Source organism: Ursus americanus, chromosome 4 (assembly GCF_024610735.1).
Source record: "Ursus americanus isolate L20-20 chromosome 4, mUrsAme1.1.p, whole genome shotgun sequence".
NCBI classification, from domain to species: domain Eukaryota; kingdom Metazoa; phylum Chordata; class Mammalia; order Carnivora; family Ursidae; genus Ursus; species Ursus americanus.
The window spans coordinates 54,165,406-54,187,391 of NC_142130.1; the positions used below are offsets into that span (position 1 = coordinate 54,165,406).

A 21,986-nucleotide genomic window follows, 5' to 3' on the forward strand; every position below is an offset into this window, starting at 1 on the left:
GTTCCTCTACTATGGAGAGTATTTACAGTGAAAAATCACACAAAACTGCAACACATGAAAAGAGTGACAACCTAGAGCATTTTAACTAAAGTGGACACAACATAAACAATAAAACAATGTACAAAATGTGAAATACTGAAGCTGGCAATTTCTTGTCTTCTACCTTCCTAAAAGAAGCTGGTGTTTTACTGCAATAATACTGAGCCAGAGAGAAAAGATCTTCTATATCTTCTAGATTCAAACTGGATGGAGTATTTTCCAAGAACTCTGAAAAAGGATTACAGATAACGAGAACATTTAAAAAATTGTGATGAATACAATCATGAACATTTACGTATCAAAGAGAGACTATCTTCAACATAATAAAAACTACATAAATGGAATCTTAACAGCAATGCTTTGAAACTGTTTGAAAAGAGGGCAACCCTCTTGGATCCCCCCCCTCCTTGGGAACTTTGTACTATGACTTTGGTATTGCTCAATAAACCTTGCTTTGCTGTCCCCCCCCCCCAAAAAAAAACCTGAGGAGAAGCAGAGCTCCTTCAAAGAGCTGAAACTATTAATGTAATTCTGCTGTTAGTGAAAGATCGGCTCAGGTAATCCAATCAAATTCATTAGCCTTGATGGCAGTACTGTGATTTATTTAACAAACACATGCTAAGTGCCAGGGCCCCTGGAAACAAAAAATGACTAGGAAATAGTTCCTGATCTAAGGAACTCTGTTTTATGTGAGAAATGTAAAAATAAATCATTATAATGTAGCAAGATAAACACTATAATATAAAAAGTACAAAGTGGCAGGCAATATAGAGAGGAAGCAACTTAATCTGTGTGAGTGCTAGAATGGGGAGAACCCCAAAGAACCAAATTTCCACAATGGAAATAATTATGAAATCTCAGTACTCAAAGGTAAATTAAGGAAGAAGGAAGGGAAGAGGGGAGAGAGAGGAGGGAATGTGATATGAACAATGACACCAAAGTAACAGTATATGAAAAGGAATTGAAAGAGTGAAAAAACATGGAAGAAATGAATGAGGATGGCAAAACTGAAGGAAAACAGTCCTTAAGGTTTGCACCTGCAGAGTGTGTCTGAGTTGAATGAAACCTCAGAGTTCTATAGACTAATCTCTTAAATTTATAGATGAAGAACATGAGTTTTAGAAAATAAAGTGACTTGAAATATTTTCTCTACAGTAAGTGATACTTACGGATAACTTCTTCTTTGCTGTCTGACTCCTGTGCTAAAATAACTTCTCTGTAAAAGAGAAACACATGAATTTGAGTTAAATATTAACAAAGCATCCTGAGAATACAAAGGCAAAGAATCTAAGCAACTTGATACTTACTTTGCATTAACAAGGATTATTAACATTAAGAAATAAATAAAAAATGGATCTGCTTGTTGTAGATATCCATCCCACATTGCCTGAGTGACTTCAATGGAACAGTAACATGCAAAAAGGCTTCCAAGCTGTAATCAGGAAATGAAATGAGACATAAACCACTGGAAATGACCTGTTCTTTTAAAAGTATGAAAGCATATGTGTAAGTAACATTACATCAAATTATCTGCACCTGATACCTAATGTGTAGCTTAATTTTACTGCATGTAATGCAAAGGCAGAATACATGGATTCAAGGCACAATGAAGCCACTTATTCGCTGTGTGACTTAAGGCAGATTACTTAACCTCTAAAGTTCCAGTTCTACTTCTTAAAAAAAAAAAAAAAAGGAATACTGCTACCCTTCTTCTACCATTGTTGGGAAGAGAGAGAGAATTAACCTAGAGTATCTAAAGTAACTAGCACTTATCTGCCATAGCATAATAACCAGCATAACTACCACTAAAAGGGTAACTAGCATAATTATTATGGTACTTATAAGGTAACTATAAAGGATCAAACATGGTAATTTAAGAACACAGAGAAAAGTTTTAATGACAGTATAATGGTGAACTGCTGCCAAAGCTTACTTGTCCATCATTTGAAATAGATGAGACAAATTTATATCCCTCAATGTTTCAGGAGCCCTATGGTTTTCTATTTCAAATAAAAGAGTTGTTTAAGCTTCTCTAGAGCCTGTGTTTTAAATTGCATAAACGCAGTGATATTTTTGAAGTATTCAATTTTCATTAGATACAGAAACAATTCCATCTAGAGGTTTAAATTTAAAACATTTTTAAAGGCTAATGGAAACATATACATTAGTGCACATTTCAATACTAAACTACTGTCTCATATTCTTTATTAGCTATCACTTATTTTAAATATTCTCATAACAGGTCTTCAAAGTTGACATTTTTCTCCCCAGTTTATAGGTGAGGAAACAGACTGGTATTAAATAATCTTCCCAAGCTCACAGAGATGGTGAGTGGTGGTATTTGCACTAGAAAAATGACCTGATATTATTCCACAGCCAGCTAACTGCCGTTACACTTGACCACAAAGTTTTTAAAGTATATAACCGTACTAATGTTTTTTATTGTTTTTAAAATTACTATTACAAATAAGAATACCATTACAAATACCAAAGATGTAAATACAAACAGAATCACAATATATGGTCCTCATTAAACTCGTGTAGCCAAACTACAACTATCACTGCATTGCTCACAGTTACAGGTTCTCAAGGTTCAGGAATTAGCTTTAACTGCTTCATCTCATGATTTAAAAAAAAAAAAAAAAGACTCCATTCCATAGACAAGATACTAGTAGCAAGAACAAACTATTTGGGGCACTGAAGACAGAACAGTTGTTTTAGTACTTAGTTAAAATCTGCTACCAGCACTGAGGACTGAATCAGAGATCTGGCAACAGAAATGGCAGAAGTGACAGGAGAGACCTCCATTAGATATCAGAATGCATAAAAGAAATAGTTTTTTACTTTAACACAAATAAGTACATTGAATGGCAACATATGTATCTCAGAGAAACCATAATTTTACAGGTAGGGGCTCCTAGGTGGCTTAGTCGGTTCAGTGTCTGACTCTTGATTTAAGCTCAAGTCATGATCTAAGGATTGTGAGATTGAGCCAGCCCCACATTGGGCTCCAAACTGGGCACAGAGCCTGCTTAAGATTCTCTCCTTGTCCCTCTGCCTTTCCTGCCCCTGCCGGCACACACACAAGCCCACTAACTCTCTCTTAAAAAAAAAAAAGAGAGAGCAAGAGATAAGTATAATTTTACAGGTATTTTATTATTTTAATTCAAAGTGACAAGATTGTGGCTGAGAACTAAAAAGTAGGCTACTCCAGTTTGAGATTTAATATGCCAGAGCCGAAACCAGTTAGAATTCTCTAAGTACCATTTCTTGATTGTTTACTTATCCCATCACCCTCTGAGATAGGTATTATTATTATTATTATTCCCATTTTACAGATAAAGAAATTGATGCTCAGTGGCTAAGTGTCTTAAATCACATAGTTAATAAGTGGCAGAAAGGAATCCTTTCTGAAGAAAATTTCGGTTAAGACATGATCAAGGAAAATGTTTAATTTCTGAATATACATTCTTCTAGCACCCAATCACTGTTTTAGAAAAATCTTCAAGTTAATCTAGAAGAGAAGTTCTCAAAGCGTAGTCTAAGGAGCCCTAGAAGTCCCCAAGAGTATTTACAGGGGAGTCCATGAGGTCAAAACTATTTTCATAATGATATGTAAACTTTAATTGCCTTTTTCATACTCATTCTCTCACAAATGAACAGTACTTTCCCAAAGGCTACATGAACTGTAGTATCATAACAGACTAAATAAAGAAGCAGATATGAGAATCCACCTATCTGTGATCTAGCCAAATAGATTCACAAAAATATAAAACAATGTCACTATTCTCTAATTTTCTTTTGGAAAATAGTTATTTTGCATTAGAAAAATAAGGTATTTAAATGAATTGGGCTGTGCATTAGAAAAATAGGCTTCTAAATGAATTATTAAATTTCTTAGTTTCAATTTCTAACCAACATAATCCATATAAACTGTGGATCCTCAATAGATACTGAGTATAAGAGGTCCTGACACCAAAAGGTCTGAAAACCACCGACCTAGAATAATAAAACTTTCCACTGAAAATATAAATATAGAATAACAGAGCTGAGATGTACTTTATATTCTTTTCTACTGATCATTTGACAATCTTGAGATGTTCTCCTTATGATTAGATATCAATTCTTATACACACCATCAACAATTTAATCAAAGTTTTAAAGTGAACCGATACATATCACGTATTTACATATATTACATGCATATATTTGCACATATTATATACAGATATCTCACATATATTATATATATAGCACATACATATGTAATATATATGAGATATATATAAAACAACAAATGTCTAAACTTCATTTTAAATAATGTGAACAGTCAAGAGCTAAAAAACCAATTTTTGAAGTTCCCCAAATTTTATTCCTTTGGTTTAAGTAGTAATGGTCTATAATTTAGTACTTTTCTTTCTCTTCCTTGGGAAAAGAAAAAACCTAACTAAAGTTTTATAGAAAGCTATTTTTCATTAAGTGTTCCTACTTTCACTTTATTACCCAGTTGAGTGCATAGGAGTCTGGAGTAATTTTCTTTGTATCAAGAAAAGAACAAAGCTCAGGCTCATGGTATTGGATGAGTAATCGGAAAAGATGAAATGGTCTTCCCTTCAGAGAACAATCCCTAAAAGACAAGAGAAGCAAGGTTTTTGCATTAATGGGTCAGAAATGGTCATATTAGTAACCAGTCCCCCTGGAATACTTACCTTCCCCCGCCACAAAACACCTGAACACCACAGCATTCATAACAAGCCTATCTGATACAACCAGGTTCACAACACCTAATACACCTGTCTGACAAAAAGTTTGTAGAAAACAGCAGGTCTACAGCCAACTCTAGGGAGATTCTCTCCAGGTAAACCCAGGTAGCACTCAAATGAAAGGACTGCAGGGACCACTGAAAACAGCAGGACCATTTAGGTTACTGACAAGTTCTGGATCCCAAAAGGATATCTATAGAGTTCCAAAGAAGTCCAGCCCTCTTTTTCCCTACCAAATAAGAAGAAACTCCTAGAAAGGCTTCAGGTTAGCTCCACAGTTAACATACTCAAGTAGGGATGTCCTTTAACAAAGGTAAAAGTGTGAAAGGGCCACAGATGAACAAAATACTGGACCAGAGCCTTAGAAGCTGTTGAAGTGGCCTGGGAACTAGTGCTCAGAATGAACTCCAAGAGGTACAAAACACTTTATGGAGCAAGTGTACTACTTCTTTCCTTCTTCCCTTGTGTCTCAATGACTCAATAAAAATGTAAACAGCTCAAAGTACAGGCAGTACTCAATAAAAGTCAGTATTTATTGAGAAAATATCATGTGCCAAACACTGTAACAGGCACTCTACAAAGTTACCTAATTTTATCTTTACAAGCAACCCTATGAAATAGTTACTATTTTTTCCCTCATTTTACGGATGAGAAAACTGAGGCTTAGTTGTGGGCAAGTAGCTCACCCAAGGTCACATAGCTAAGAAGTCAGCTAAGACCTCTACGCAGAAACTGTATTAAACTATCATGCCACACTCTTCACTATATATAATTTGGTATTTCAACAAGCAGTATTTTGGTATGGATACAGTCTCTAAAAAAACAAACTGTAAAGAAATTGAAATAAAGTAAAAGGCTTCATGTGAAAAAGCTAATGATCGGGGCGCCTGGGTGGGTCAGTCGTTAAGCATCTGCCTTCGGCTCAGGGCGTGATCCCAGGGTCCTAGGATCGAGCCCCACATCAGGCTCCTCCGCTGGGAGCCTGCTTCTTCCTCTCCCACTTCACCTGCTTGTGTTCCCTCTCTCGCTGGCTGTCTCTCTCTGTGTCAAATAAATAAATAAAATCTATTAAAAAAAAAGAGAAATGAATGTCACAGTTTTGACATAAAAGCACTCTGATAAAGAATGCTGTCAAATGCTATTTAAGTGGAAATACTGAAAAATAATTTCTACAAAACCAAGATCTGAGATGAATGCCAGGATTTGGTACGAACCTCTATCTACCATTTTTTGATAAGGTAAGTGACAGGGAACTTTTGTAGAGAAAGCCCTAGGTTGTTAATTCAGATGCCCAGAGACAGAACTGGATTCAAAATGGCAAGACTACCTCCTCCTTTGTCTGAATATTCTCCCCATTCTATAAATGCAAGGCAACTGACTGCTAAGGCAAAACACAGAAACAAACAGTAAATTGTGCAGGGACATAAAAATGTAGAAACAATTGCCTAGTTTGTGTCCCTAACAGGACCTCTCAGGGAGTCAGCCACTGCAACAGCATCTATTCATTTAATAGCTGTATACTATTACTGCAAGGCACTGTGCTTGATAGGATTCTACCCAACTTATATTAACTCTGTAATAAGAAGATACATTACAGTGGAGTTCTAGCAGCATTTTGTGGGCTGTGTTCTATCCAGGGGCATTAACACTGACACTTGCTGGAGTGCTATATTACAGGTGAAATTCATAGAAAGTAACTGGAGGAACCTAACAAGACCCTGTGTTACACAGTTGAATGTAAATTCCTCTCCCCCACTACTACTACCTACCACCACCAATGTCCTTTAGAGAAAAAGTTGAACATCATGTTCCTTGCTATCACTAGCTCTGTTACACTGAATGGTGGTAAATACATAAGCTAAAATATAAGCAGCTGAGACTCAGTATGACTCACAAATATAAATTCCAATCTCAGCTCTACCATGACCATAGTAGGCCTGTCTCTTGGCATCTCTGGGTCTGTTTTACTTACATGAAGCACCATGGCTTCAAGGTAGCACAGAGGTTCTCTACCTTGCTTCATGAGAACACCTGGGGAGTTTTTAAAAAATATGCCTAGGCTCTATCTCGTCTATTCATAGTTGATACTTCAAGGACCCACATGTTTTAAATGTTCTTCGGCTAAACAGACAGACATTTCCCGAAAGAAGATATACAAACTGCCAATGAGTGCATGAAAGGTGCTAAACATCACTGTCAGGGAAATGCAAAGCAGAACCATAAAGAGATACCAATTCACACTCATTAGTTTAGCTACAATAATTTTTTTTAAATGTTGACAGGATGTGGAAAAACTGGGATCTTCATTCACTACTGGTGGGAATGTAAAATGATACAGTTGTGGAAAAGACTGGCAATTCCTCGAACGGCTGAACGAACATACAGTCACCATATAATTCAGCAATTCCACTTCTCCGTACATACCAAGAGAAATGAAATACATGTCCACACAAAAACTTGTACACAAAAGTTCACAGCAGCATTATTCATAAGAGCCAAAAAGTGAAAATAATCCAAATGTCCATTAACTGCTGAGTAAGTAAATAAAATGTGGTGCATGCAGGCAATGCACGCAAATCCAGAGACAGAAAGATTAGTGGTTGCCTAGGGAACCACTAGTTGGGGGAAAATGGAGAGCTGACTGCTAACGGGGACAGGATTCCTTTTTGGAGTGATGAAAATGTTCTAAAAACTATTGTGGTTATGGTGGCACAACTCTGTGACTATACTAAAAACCAATGAATCGTACACACTAAACGTACACACTAATAATATCTTGAACTATTAAAGAAAAAGTTCTTCAGCTGATTCTAACAAGCAGCTAGGGTGAAGAACTGCATTCGTTAAAGCACAGGTGTCCATCTAAACTTAGGTTCAAATCTTGACTCAAACATACACCAGAAGCGTAATCCTCAGTAGGTCTTTAATCTCTCTTTCCTTGCCTCAGTTTTTGTAGTTGTAAATCAGGGATATCTACCCTTTAGTGGCTATTGTTGAAATGAGAAAACAAAGCACCTGCACTTAGTATAATGTGTATTACAGGAAGCAGTAAAAAATGGTAGTCATTTAACCACTAAGCTCCAGAACAGATCTCTACTTTGGCTACATACTGTAGTCAACTGAAAAGCTCTGAAAAAACAATGATGCCTGGGTGCCCTCCTAAGAGATCTGATAATCAGGTACACAAACAAGCATCAGGACTCTTCAGAGCTCCCTCAATGATTCCAATGCGCATCCAAGGTTCACTGTGTAGCCAATCCACTGGTCTAGATCATGTCAAAAGTTCCTTTTGGCTCTGAAATCCTGACTACCTCACCCATACCACTGGGAAGTACAAGAATTCTTTCTGGCCTCATGAATGCAGCTCCTGTACTCCCTCCCCACCCTCCCTGCCCTCACCACCACTACTACAACCATGTAAACATCTACCTATCTATTCTCAGCATAAGTGTCACTTGCCCAGGAAAGCCATCTCTGACCTCCAGAGCAAGTCAGGTCACCCTCATCAAATATTCCCATAGCATTCTAGGGGCACCTGGGTGGCCCAGTCAGTTAAGTGCCCACCTCTTGAATTCAGCTCACGTCATAATCTCAGGGTTGTTGAGATCAAGCCCTGTGTCGGGCTCCACACTGGGCATGGAGCCTGCTTAAGATTCTCTCCCTCTTCCTCTGCCCCTCCCACTGAAAAAAAAAATTCCCATAGCATTCTATATTTCACCTTCCTAACACACAGCACACTTCTAATTACTCATTCAACACCTGCATATCTAAGATTACATTCCAAGCTGTAATGCCAGCACCTCACTTAAGGAAGCACTCCAAAAATTTTACTTTCCATGTAGACATTATAATGCTATTTTTATTTTATAAGGAAAGAAATTAAAATAGGGATACTATGAAAAAATTGGCATAAACTCTATAAGCATAAATTCTTAACTGAAGAATCCTTTAAAATCTATAACCACAAAAATAAAGTCAAATAACCATTAAGACTCAAACAATCCTAAAAATTATTTTAGCCTCTTACTTTACCACCAAAGTAAATCTAACAACTATAGTTCAAAGCAAACTAGACCTTTATTCATTCTTAAAACTATAATAACTAAACCATATTTTACCTGGGAATGTACTTATTCATGATAGCATAAAAGCAGTTGTATAAATCGCTGCGTGGCAGTTGAAGATGCACCAATGGCTTCAGTAGATGTATCCAGCTAAGGGACGTGCTGTATTTAATATTACGTGATTTACAGTAAAAGGTAATTACAGATTCAATATCCAAAAGGAATTCTGTTGCCTTCTCTTCTGGCACTGAAAGCTGTTCTAGAAAATAAGTGTCAAAATTAAGTTACCAAGGGTCTGTTAGAGACTCCATTATTGCACATAACACTTGTTTACAAACATATGATACTATCTTAGTGTATCTGGAGCATGAAAAGGACAAAATAAAACTACATGAAAGCACACGTTTCCTTTTACTTATCCAGTATTTACTAAATATTCAATATTTATTAACTCAACGTAATAATATTTGACCTATATATATGTTAAACGTTAAGAATGGATAATCTGAAGTAGAGAGGTAGGAAACATAGGCTTAACCCATATCCCTCAAAAGCAAAAAGGTTTTTTCTAAACAACAGATTATCATCTACCCCATGAGGGACAGCTGCCTCTACAGCTCTGTCAGGGACGGTGATTCATTCTCTACCACCAACTTCCCTTTCCTTTGCACACACCAGCAATAATGTTACTGCTGTGGTTAGTACACAAAAGCTTATCTAATCACAACTTAACTAAAATGTGATGAAAAGAGAAACAGAAAGACACCAAAGACTGTAGATGAATTTAAAAATATAAACTAAATTCATTTAATGTTGAAAAAGACCTTGTGGAGTCATTAGAAACCTTTCACCCATGACTTACAATAGTTTTTTTATAGCAGATCATTACCAATGATAGATAAACTTTTGGAACACAGACCTTTTTAATGTGGAGATGATATACAATCATACAGATCTTTACCCAAAAAACTGTAAAGAACTGAACATATAATTAAAAAAAAACCCACTAAAAGAATTTTAAAACTGTAAAGAACTGAACATATAATTAAAAAAAAACCCACTAAAAATTGGACTCTCTTAAAAATACTAGACATTACTTCATAAGAATTTCAAAAGAGAAGTTCTAAAACTATTTACTAGCCCTTCACAAACACAACATATCCCAAATTATAACAGGATGATTCTAAGAGAGTAATTCCTCTACCTCAAAATATTATTTTCAAAATTTTCACTGTTTGAAAACAATTATTAAACTTACCAATAAACTCAAGACAATCTTTGTGAATAGCATTCTGTTCTGGCAAGTCTAAAATACCATCCCATGATGCCAAACTGTCGCCTTTTCCTGCAACATTTAGAGCAATCTGCAAGAAAGATAAAAGCAACTAGCTTCACATGTCATTTCTCATTCTTGGGGAAAAAAATGCTGTAATTATGGAAAGTCCTGAATTTAGAAATAATAATGCATACGTCTAAGATTACAAAGTAATAAATTTATGCTCCACCAATTGCTGATCATATCTTAATGAACACAATTATTTTAAATCTTCCTACATTAAATTTTACTACTTCATATCAATCCAGTGAATAGCATATTTAAATTTATTTCAAGCAAACATCATCAATGCTATCGACTGAATGTTTGTGTCACCCCACAAAATTCATATGTTGAAACATCTCCAATATGATGCTATTTAGAGGTGAGGCCTTTGGGAGGTGATTAGGTCACGAGGGTGGAGCCCTCATAATGGAATTAGTGTCCTTATACAAAAGAGTCCAGAAGGAGCCCCTGGCCCTTCAGACATGTGAGGACACAATAAGGATTCACTTTTTTTTCAGTTTAATGGTATTACAGTTGTTTTAAAAGTTTTTATCTTTTAGACTTTCATACTAAAGTATTTTGGTGTGCTACCAAGGATTTGCTTTAGAATAATCCAGTGTGTGGAGTGGGGAGGAAAAGATGGAGATACTAATTAATCAAGATTGGCCAAACAGTTAAAGCTAAGTGATGGGTCATGGGGGTTCATTATACAAGTATCTACTTTTGTATGTGTTTTAAATTTCTATAATAAAACATTCAGAATTCTACATACAGTTATAATTCCATTTCTGTTACATACATATGCGCAGAGAAGAAAAAAATAAAAAGATACATACTAAGACATATGTTTTACCCACAGGTGATAGACAACAGATGATTTTTACCTTATTCTATGCTTATATGTTTTAACAAAGATGAGTATTTCTTTTGCAATCATAACAAAATCTTAATTTAAAATTAAAAAAAATGATAATACACATGCACTGGAGAACAGTTGAAGAGGAAAATAAAGCAAAGTAAATTATCCTGTAATTCCAACACCCAGAGAGACCTATGTCCCTTCCCCACCTCGTCTTTAACATAGCTGAGGTAATTCCTGCTCCAATTATAAATCCTATTTTATTCATTGGTTGCATTTTCTCATTTCATTAAACTATCTTCATAAACATCATTTCTAATAACTACAGAAGAAACACTGCCTTTCAAAACCTAAATTATTAAACAACCAAACATGACAGAAACACACATTTTTAGTAAGTTGCTCTGTTTGATAAATTCTCTAGATGCAGCACGCTCATAAGATAAAGTTTTCTGCAACTTAAACAGCTGAACATAAAAATTCTCAAATGTTATTCTTAAGTGAACATATTTTGTTTTAGTTTCCAGTTACCTTCCAAACCTTGGCCCTCAGATCAGCAGGCAGTGGTCTCCCTTGAATTATATTTCTCAAAGTTTCAAGATCACAACCTCCTGCTTCCAGAGCTTCTTCAAGATCTTTTTCCCTAAAAAACAAGTCCTTAATAGATCAATTTTACTTATGTTTTCTTATTCGAGATTCATTTATCAGCACGGCCAATTAAAGGTCGTGTCTATGAAAAGAAGGTTCTCAGCAGCCAAAACGTAATGCCAAGGCATACACGGCATTTTATTTGCTTGAAAGGGAATCTCAGGTTTCACGCAGTTTACTCTTACTTTGCATTTAGTTCTAACAAGCTGAGTTATGTTTTCTAAGATACGAAACTTAAAAAGAGAAGACAGGGCATGCAAGCTGACGGCACTGAAAAGTCATAGTAACAGTACTATTCATGGTAGTAGTAATGACTAACACTTTATATCGCACTATCTTTGTGCCAGGCACCTTTCCAAACACTGTGCCTGTGTTTTTTCAATTCTCACAACAACCCTATGAAGTAACCACAATCATCACTGGCCCCAGTTTACATATGCAAAAGTTGAGGCAAAGAGGAATTATATAGCTTATGATCACTTATCAAGTAAGTACTAGAGCCAAGATTCAAACTTTAACAGTTAGGCTCCAGAATTTATGTTCCTAATATTATGCTAAATAGTGGCAAAGAGGAGAAATCATAAAATTCAGCCAAGAATTCAAAGCACTGCAGTATGGGAATACTTAGTACATTACTTATACAGATATCATGCCTAGAGCAGTGCCTGGCTTACAGTGTCCAATTAATGTTAGAGGAACAAAAAAGCTCTAATGGCACCACTGTATTATATAGTAAAGCAAAACAAGACAACATCACCAAGTAAATCATCAGGCAATTATGCTCAGTCTACCATGTTTAAAGAGAAAATTAAACATGAAATAAATTTTGTTTGTATATACTTAAAAAGAATACATTAAAAAAAACTTTCACAAATGTTATGAATTTTTAACCATGAAATAACACTTAAAATAATTAATTCCCCAGAATTCTCAAAAGCTAAAGTTTCACTCTTTGTAATTTTAATATGCAATACAAAAAAAAAATCTACACAAATAAAAATCCACAACTCAGCCAATTTCTAAAATTCTTTGAAGCAGACCAAAAGGCAGTCTCCCATTACAATCAGGAAACGAAGATTTTGTCACATTTTTGTGTGTATAGGTGGTTTTGAGAAAAATAATTTACTTCCATTCTATATTCTCTCAATAAGACAATTTAAATCTCCCCTATTGATAGGATTCCAAAAATATTAGTTTAAATGTATAACTTTTTGAAAGATTTTATTTATGTATTTGACAGAGACAATGTAAGCAAGGGGAGCAGCAGGCAGAGGGAGAGGGAGAAGCAGACTCCCCACTGAGCAGGGAGCCCGATGCAGAACTCCATCCCACGACCCTGAGATCGATCATGTCTTGAGCTGAAGGCAGCCACTTAACCAACTGAGCCACTCAAGTGCCCCTAAATGTATAAATTTACTAAAGTGTTCCCTTCTTAAGAGGAATTAAATGAAAATATAATCACTTGGGATCATATTCAATAGAAATGTAGTGATCAAATTTGAGAGATTTCTTAACAAAGCTACTGTAAATTCATAAGAACAAGAAGATAACAGTAATGACACAAGAAACATTTTGTTCTTTTGCTATATGGTCACCAAAGTGCTGGAGGAGAAAGTGAGGGAAAGAGATTTCAAGTCTTCTGCTGAGAAATGGTTCAGGCCTGTAGCTGATAAAGAATGGGGTTTAATCTATTATATTCTGGACGAAATGTAAGAGAGATCCTGTTAGAATTTGAAAGATTGTTTGTAACCATGAAACAAAGAAAATTTAATGTGATCTTTGATGAATAAATACCATATTTTTAATGATTAAGTATGTAAACGAACTGAAGACACCACTGCATGAGATGGAATTCTTCTACCAAATAAATGAAGAACCAGAATTTTTCTATTTTTCAATGCAAAAATCTTTCGTTTCTTTTTGAAGTAACTTTGCCAAATCCCTTAGTATTCCAGACACCAAAGTCAGTATTTTGGGGCAAAAGGCCCAACCCTCAACATACTTTTTAGATCATAATAATGTACAAGCACATCCCTACTGATACAGCTGCTGTTGGATTTTTTGATGCTGCCCCCAGGGAACCACAAGCGTGGTGTCCAGCAGAGCAGTCATAAGCAAGAAACCAGCAAATGCTCCAACTTAAGTAGTAAAAGGAATTTCTCACAAACGGAACAATTAAAAGTAACGTTATTTTCTGAACAAGGTACTCAAAAGTTCAGTTATCAGACCTTCAACATTATAAATGCACTTGTGAAAGGAGGGAAGAGTTGAAAATAGTGAAGTTAAATAATTCATGTAAGGCTCAAGTTCCTATCAAGAGATAGGAACTCTATGGCACTTAGCTCTCAAACAGAATTTTCCTTCCCCTAAACCAAGTTTCCCCCTACTTTTGAATAAGCAATACCTAACATTCGAAAGCAAGACCCACGTCTGATGGAGTATGATTGGGCAGACTATGGTTTTTTAAATCTTCTTTGATGATGGTGGTTTCTTACAGGATAAAGGTTGGTAGAAATGTACTGCACACTCAGGCAGGTCCTAAAATAGAAAAGCACAGGCCTTATCCATTAATTCTAGTTAAGTCCGAAAAATTATTGTCTACTTTGCTCAGAAAGTTCATGGCAGAGCAAATTTAAAACATTGGGGTTGCAAATTAACAGAAATGCATCTCTTCCCGGTTCTGTGACACTGAAACTGTATTTGTTAGTATAATACTATAAGTTACTGCTGATGATCTAGCAATGACTTATTTTCAAAACCTAAATAAAACATAACAGAATATTCCCTCACTTGATGTTCTGTGGCAAAATCACCTAATCTAAGCATTGTAACCCAAGTTGTTTTAGAATTATGGCAAGGCAAACAATCTGACTACATTCATATGAAGTTAGTTTAATGCTTACTCAAGCTAGCAACAGAGTAAGATTAAGACTTTTATTCGTCAACCAAATGGTGAGTAACTTCTGGCACATGGAAGCATTTGCACAAAGCAATTTAAGAGGGCATGGTTAGAGAGGGGAACATGAATTTTCAAGCGCTACCAAATTAAATATGGATTTCTAAATGCTTCTAGGATTAATAAATTCAATTCGAAATTTTGTACATAATTATTTTATGAATAAGCCATAAAATGAATCCATTTGAAATTATAATTTTTAAAAGCAACTAGATTATATAAGTTGTGTTCCTAGAAGTTAAAAAGTCATAGAAAATCTGCCACGGGGTGGGGGGGAAGGGACGACTGTATATTACACTTTTTTTAAAGATTTCATTTATTTATTTGAGAGAGAGACAGAGAGAGAGAGCACAAGCAGGAGGAGGGGCAGAAGGAGAGGGAGAAGGAGGCTCCCTGCTTAGTGGGGCTTGATCCCAGGATCCTGAAATCTTGGCCTGCAGCCACTTAACTAACTAAGCCACCCAGGGCCCCTACACTATCTTCTAAATTGTTTTTCCCCTAACCATGTTCTAAAAACTTCTTTTCCCTATAATTTCAAAAATTGATGAAAACTTTAATTGTACATACTCCAAACAGGAGATGAAAACAAGACTTAGTTCATCTGTGTCTTCTTTTTTTAACATGTATCTTTCTGCACTTAACTCCATATCCATTATCAGCCATTCTCCACTCCTCCCCACCCTGCTCCCAGCCTCTGACCACCACTGATTTACTTTCTGTCTCTATACATTTACCTATTCTGGACATTATATTTTATTTTTTAAAGTTTATTCATTTTTTAAGTAATCTCTACACCCAACATGGGGCTCGAATTCATGACCCCAAGATCAAGAGTTGCATGCAAATAAGTGTTGGCGAGGATGTGGAGAAACTGGAACCCTGTGCACCATCGGTGTGACTATAAAATGGTGTAGCCACTATGGAAAATGGTATGGCTATTCTTCAAAAAATTAAAATGCAGAATTACCATACGATCCAGCAATTCCACTTCTGATTCTATACCCAAAAGAAGTGAAAGCAGGAACCTGAATAGATATTTGTACACCCATGTTCATAACAGCAATATTCCCAATAGCCAAAGGTGGAAGCAACACAAATATCCTTCAGTGGATAAATGGATAAATGAAATAGGGTATACACATACAAAATGGAATATCATTCATCCTTACAAAGGAAAAAAATTGAGACATCTACAACATGAATGGATCTTGAGGACATTATGCTAAGCGAAATAAGCCAATCACAAAAAGACAAATACTGTACAACTGTACTTATTTGAGGTACCTAGAACAGTCAAATTCACAGACAGAAAGAAAATAGTAGTTGCTAGGGACTGGAAGTAGGTCAGAGGTATGTCAGTATCCATTAGAACAAAAACCAAAATTGTGAAAGGTAGCTACTTCAGAGAAATGAGATGGGAAGGACAATTACTTTGCACATAGCATTAGTCAGTAAAGCTTGAGTATATTTATGTCGTATATTTGTATGTACTGCTTGAATAATTTAAATATTTGTGGATTCCTTTTTAACATTAATACTCTTTCAGTCAGCATAATTGAGAATGAGTAAAATGATTCAGCTAAAAGCATGTTCAAAGTAGTGCTTATTATGACTATGAAAATTACAATGTAGCTGTCTTAAAATGAGGAACTGATTTAAATTAGTAGAGGGAATATGAGGCAACAATTTAAAATGCTGAAAAACAAAAAATGACACAGAAAATGTTTATCATATTAATGACATATAGCAAGTTTTTAAAAACGGGCAGTTTTAAAGCTAACATACAGCATATATGTGCTAAAGAAATAGTATACTATCCCCACTTCCCATCCACTCTTTCCCACACACACTGGGAAGCTATGAAAAAATGTTTATTTCAAGTAGAGTGCTTATAGGACAGTTTTAATGTGTCCTTTTTTTTTTTTTTTTGAAGGGGGTATTATTGTAGTCTAAAATGAACAAATATTTGTGAGGAGAAAGAAACAAGAATGATGCCTCACTTCTTGTCTTCCGTCTTAAGTAAGACCACCCCCCATGGCCCCCTGACTTGTCCCCATGGCCTAAGTAAGACCTTAAGCGCTAAATGTCACTCCTTTGTCCTCCTGCATCATTCAGAAAGCTACATATTCTCAGCATTGGGTTAATCTAACCAATTCTGTCTTTTGTTCCTACACTCCGCTCAATAAAGACTTCGTGGGAAAATAAATTAAGACAACTTTATGATGCTATCATAAATTCACCATCTTCTCTATCCGCTTGGCATCAATGCTGGCTGAAAATTTCCTATTCACCACTTTCTTCAGAACCCCTATACAGCTACTTTACCTCATCTGACTTGAAAGAAAAAATAGAGGCCAGCAGGCTTCTCTTCCCTTTGATCTCAGCTCCTCTCCAAAAACAAACACAAGCAACTTACCATCATCTCCAGACAGCGTTTCCGTCTTTCTTCTGTGAACAGACATCTATGTATCCTTTCTCTAGTCTTAACACTGGTAATTTCACCGGGGTCTTCTCTCTTCCCCTGAACTCTTCTGAAACCATGTGCCACCAATTATCCCCTCTCTCCTATCTTCCACTTTCTCTTTTTCCAGTATGCTTTATATCAGCATTAGAAACAACATCAACAACACCACAAAAGTTCCTCCAAACTTTCCTTTCCATCTAGTTACCAAACTCTCGGTTGTTCCTTTCACAACAAAGAATTCTCAACAATATATGTCACTATTTCTCCCTCATCTTCCTCTCAATTCCCCCTCTTTTACTCCCCATCATTTTTCCTCCCTCTTTCACCCCCACCACTCCATAGGGACCACTCTCCTTATGCTCCCCACTTCCTGCCTAATATCCAAATCTTTACCTTAATGCAACTTTTCCAAGGCATCTGACAACTCTTCTTTCTTCAAAAAGATATACAAATGACCAATAAGTACATGAAAAGACATTCAACACCATTTGCCACTAGGGAAATTCAAATAAAAACCACAATGAGATACCATTTTACATTCGCAAGAATAGCTAATATCAAAAAGACACACTACATTTCACACCCATTAGGATGGCTAGTATCAAAAAAAGGAAAAGAACATGGAGATATTACAATCCTTGTGCACTGCTGGTGGGAATGTAAAATGGTAAAGCCACTGTGGAAAAGTTTGGCAGTTACTTAAAAAGTTACAGAGAATTACCATATAATCTAGCAATTCCAGTTCTGGGTATATATGTCCAAAATAATTAAAAACAAGGACTCAAATAGTTATTTCTACAACCACATTCATAGCATTATTCACAATAGCCAAAAAGGGGAAACAACCCAAATATCTATCAATGGATGGGTAAACAAAATGTGGTACACACATACAATGAAATATTACTCAGCCTTAAAAAGGAAGGAAATTCTGACAGATGGTACAACATGGATGAACTCTGAAGACACGTGATACATGAAATAAACCAGTCACAAAAGAGTAAATACTGTATGATTACACTTATATTAGGTACCCAAAATAGTCAAATTCATAGAGATAGAAAATGTAAGTTACCAGGGGATAGAGGTAGAAGAAGTGAATGGGAAGTTACTGTTTATTAGTTATAAAGCATCTGTTTGGGATGACGAAAAATTCTGGAAATGGACAGTGGTGAGTGATGGTTGTACATAACTGAATGTACTTAATGTCACTGAACTGTACATGTTAAAATGGTAAAACTTAGATGTTATATATATTATACCTCATAAAAAAAACAAAAACTTGTACATCAGTGCTTATGATGGTATTATTTATAATAGCCAAAAAGTAGAAGGAATCCAAAAGTCCACCACCTGATGAATAAATAAAATGTAACATATTCATACAATGGAATATTACTCAGAAATAAAAAGGAATGAACTATTGATACATGTAACACCTTGATAAACCCTGAAAACATTATGCTAAGTGAAAGAAACCAGACACAAAGGCCACGTATTGTATGATTCCACTCACATGAAACATCTAAAGTAGGCAAATGTATGGAGACAAAAAGTAGATCAGTGGTTGTCAGGGGGTCTAGGGTGACAAGGAATGAGAGAGACTGTTAATGGGTAGGAGGTTTCTTCTGGGGAAAATGAAAATAGGATAAACTTATATCACAATGATGACTGCCTGACACTTCAAATACACTAAAACCATTGAACTGTATATGTACACTTCAAATGGGTGAATTTTATGGTACATAAATTATACATCAATAAAAATGTTACAAAAGAAGTACCTGTATCAGAAAAAGTTTAGGGATGCTTTAATTTAGGGCTTTCAAATAAAGCTACTGTGTCAAACCCTCATTTACCATTTCAATAAAAGAGTGTATCATACGAAAGGTTCAAGCCACACCTCAGGTTAAAGGGTAAGAGCTTGCCTTGCCTCTTTAATTCCCTGACTTGAGAGCAGCACATTTAACTACCACTGTGGGAAAGGAACTAACTCCTGAACAGTTGATATGGCAGCTCAATAGCAAGACCACCAAGAAACTGAGGATATAAAGGCTTTGAGGCGACATATTACAGAGAAAATAACATAAAATTTAAAATCAGAAAATGTGACATCACACCTATACACTTAACAGCCATGTGACCTAGAATACAAACTTATTCTTCACCTATAAAATGGGGTGATTCATTGATACCAATGAATCAAGAGGTGGGAAGTATTCATATGGCATATGAATATCTTCTGTTCTACCACAATATCCCTCCCACTCCTCTTTCCATTTCATCTTAATGCCTAAAGCTTGCCTGAATCTGTCCTTTTCAACCCTCTCTTTCTGGATAGTATCCATTGGCACTGAAGCCTTCACTGTAGCTGTCAGAGAGTAAGCTGTTCACCTAACCATTTATGGGTACATGTGACACAAATCCTGAGACAAATGGAATAATAATAAAACACGGAAAAGAGAAAATATGTATGCAGGAACACTAAGCCACTCCTTATTTAGTTAAGAATAAATATTTAAAGGCAAAATTAGCACTCAATAAAAGTTTTTTAAAGAAAAAGCATTCATACAAAATAATGAAAAAGTCCTAGAATTAAGCAATTAGTAATCATTCCCAGCAACTTATTAGATAGTCTGTATGATTTCTCATAGCCTATTCAACTTCAGAGTAACACTCTTGTCACCTGAGCATATTGAGATAAATTTCTAAGTTTAGATACGATGTTCTCTGAATGGAAAAAAAATTTTTTTTAATTCATGAAGCCTCTCAGTCTACCAAGTACACCAAATCAACTTCACCAGTTTTCCAAATTCTTGAAATCTAATCCTTTTTAAAGACCTAAATGTGAGATAGGAATCCATCAAAATCCTACAGGAGAATACAGGCAGCAACCTCTTCGACCTCAGCCACAATAACTACTTGCTAGACAAGTCTCCAAAGCAAAGGGAAACAAAAGCAAAAATGAACTATTGGGATTTAATCAAGATAAAAAGCTTCTGTACAGCAAGGGAAACAATCAACAAAACTAAAAGGCAACCTACAGAATGGGAGAAGATATCTGCAAAAGACATATCAGATAAAGGGCTAGTATCCAAGATCTATAAAGAACTTAACAAACTCAACACCCAAAAGACAAAGAATCCAGTCAAGAAATGGGCAGAAGACATGAACAAACATCTCTCCAAAGAAGACATACAATGGCCAACAGACACATGAAAAAAATGCTCTATATCACTTGGCATCAAGGAAATACAAATCAAAACCACAATGAGATACCACCTCACACCAGTCAGAATGGTTAAAATTAACAAGACAGGAAACAACAGATGTTGGAGAGGGTGTGGAGAAAGGGGAACTCTCTACACTACTGGTTGGAAAGCAAGCTGGTGCAGCCACTCTGGAAAACAGTATGGAGGTTCCTCAAGAAGTTTTAAAAATAGAGCTACCCTATGACCCGGCAATTGCACTACCAGGTATTTACCCCAAAGATACAAATATAGTGATCCAAAGGGGCACCTTCACCTCAATGTTCATAGCAGCAATGTCCACAATAGCCAAACTGTGGAAAGAGCCCAGATGTCCATCAGCAGATGAATAAAGATGATGTATGACATATATACAATGGAATATTACTCAGCCATCAGAAAGGATGGATACTTACCATTTACATCAACGTGGATGGAACTGAAGGGTATTACGCTCAGTGAAATAAGTCAATCAGAGAAAGACAACTGTGGTTGTCAGAGAAAGACCACATATGGTTCCACTCATATGTGGAATATAAGAAACGGCGCAGAGGATCATAGGGGAAGGGAGGGAAAACTAAATGGGAAGAAATCAGAGAGAGAGAAAAACCATGAGAGACTCTATAGGAAACAAACTGAGGGTTGCTGGAGGGGTGGTGGGTGGGGGGATGGGGTAATTGGATGATGGGCAGTAAGGAAGGCACATGATGTGATGAGCACTGAGTGTTACATGCAACTGCTGAATTACTGAACACTACATCTGAAACTAATGATGTACTATTGTTGGCTAGCTGAATTTAAATTTAAAAAAATCTAATCCACTACAAAAAAAAAAAAGACCACATGGGACCTAGAATATATGTTAATCACCTAAACTTCAAAGAGTACAAAGAAACTATAGAGAAAAAACAATCACCAAATTTTTTCCAATCTTTAAAAATTAATTTTGTATCTTCAACTGGTTGGGGTCTAAGATATATTATTTTTGATAAAAATAAAAATTTAGAAGCTGCACTAATAAGGAAATCAATAAAAGCCAAAGTGTGCTACATAAACATCTTAAACATGTTATTTCTACTGCAAAGGATATTACTCAAACTTCTGAGTCTGCTAGCAGTATTAAACAGAGCCAAGAGATAAAATGGACTCATAACTTAGAGCATTCAAAAATATAAAGAACAATATAGTCTGTGATTATTGTTTCCTCAAATATTTCCACATCTGCTTATTCAACAGGTCCTATACATGACCCACTCCCTTTCAAAGTCCTCTCTCCCCCTCCTTTTCCAGTTCAACTCCCTGAAAACAGTAGTCACCACTCATTTCTACTTAACTCTCTCCTCATTCACTCAAATCCTCCACCCTTTTCCTGAAACTGCTCCAAAAAATCATTGATTATCTCTCTCAGTCCTTGTCCTCTTTGCATACTCTGCAAAGCTGGATTCTCTCCTTAAATCACTCTCCTTAAGTTTCCATTACTTTCCTATACCTCTAACCCTGCCTCTGAATTTTCCTTCCCTGTCAAAAGTACACTTTTATTCAAACCTTCAATAAATACATGTTGAGCACCACTACCTGCTAGTCACTGTGTGAGGTACTGGAGATCTAGCAGTGAACAAAAAGT

At 35.9% G+C, this 21,986-nt stretch overlaps 1 protein-coding gene across 3 annotated transcripts in view; it reads right to left on the bottom strand.

The window, feature by feature from the left end:
* TBC1D23 (TBC1 domain family member 23) overlaps positions 1-21,986 on the bottom strand; it is a 55,055-nt gene that overhangs the window by 23,356 nt on the left and 9,713 nt on the right. For 2 of the 3 annotated variants that reach the window (XM_045785357.2, XM_045785356.2), the window contains exons 2-8: positions 11,578-11,689; positions 10,125-10,230; positions 8,921-9,125; positions 4,543-4,666; positions 1,347-1,471; positions 1,209-1,255; positions 164-267 (exon numbers count right to left, since the gene is read on the bottom strand). In XM_045785357.2, the coding sequence (XP_045641313.1) occupies positions 164-267; positions 1,209-1,255; positions 1,347-1,471; positions 4,543-4,666; positions 8,921-9,125; positions 10,125-10,230; positions 11,578-11,689 (823 nt within the window). Of the gene's footprint in view, positions 1-163; positions 268-1,208; positions 1,256-1,346; positions 1,472-4,542; positions 4,667-8,920; positions 9,126-10,124; positions 10,231-11,577; positions 11,690-21,986 lie in introns of those variants that run through there. The other variant, XM_045785358.2, reaches the window with a different exon arrangement.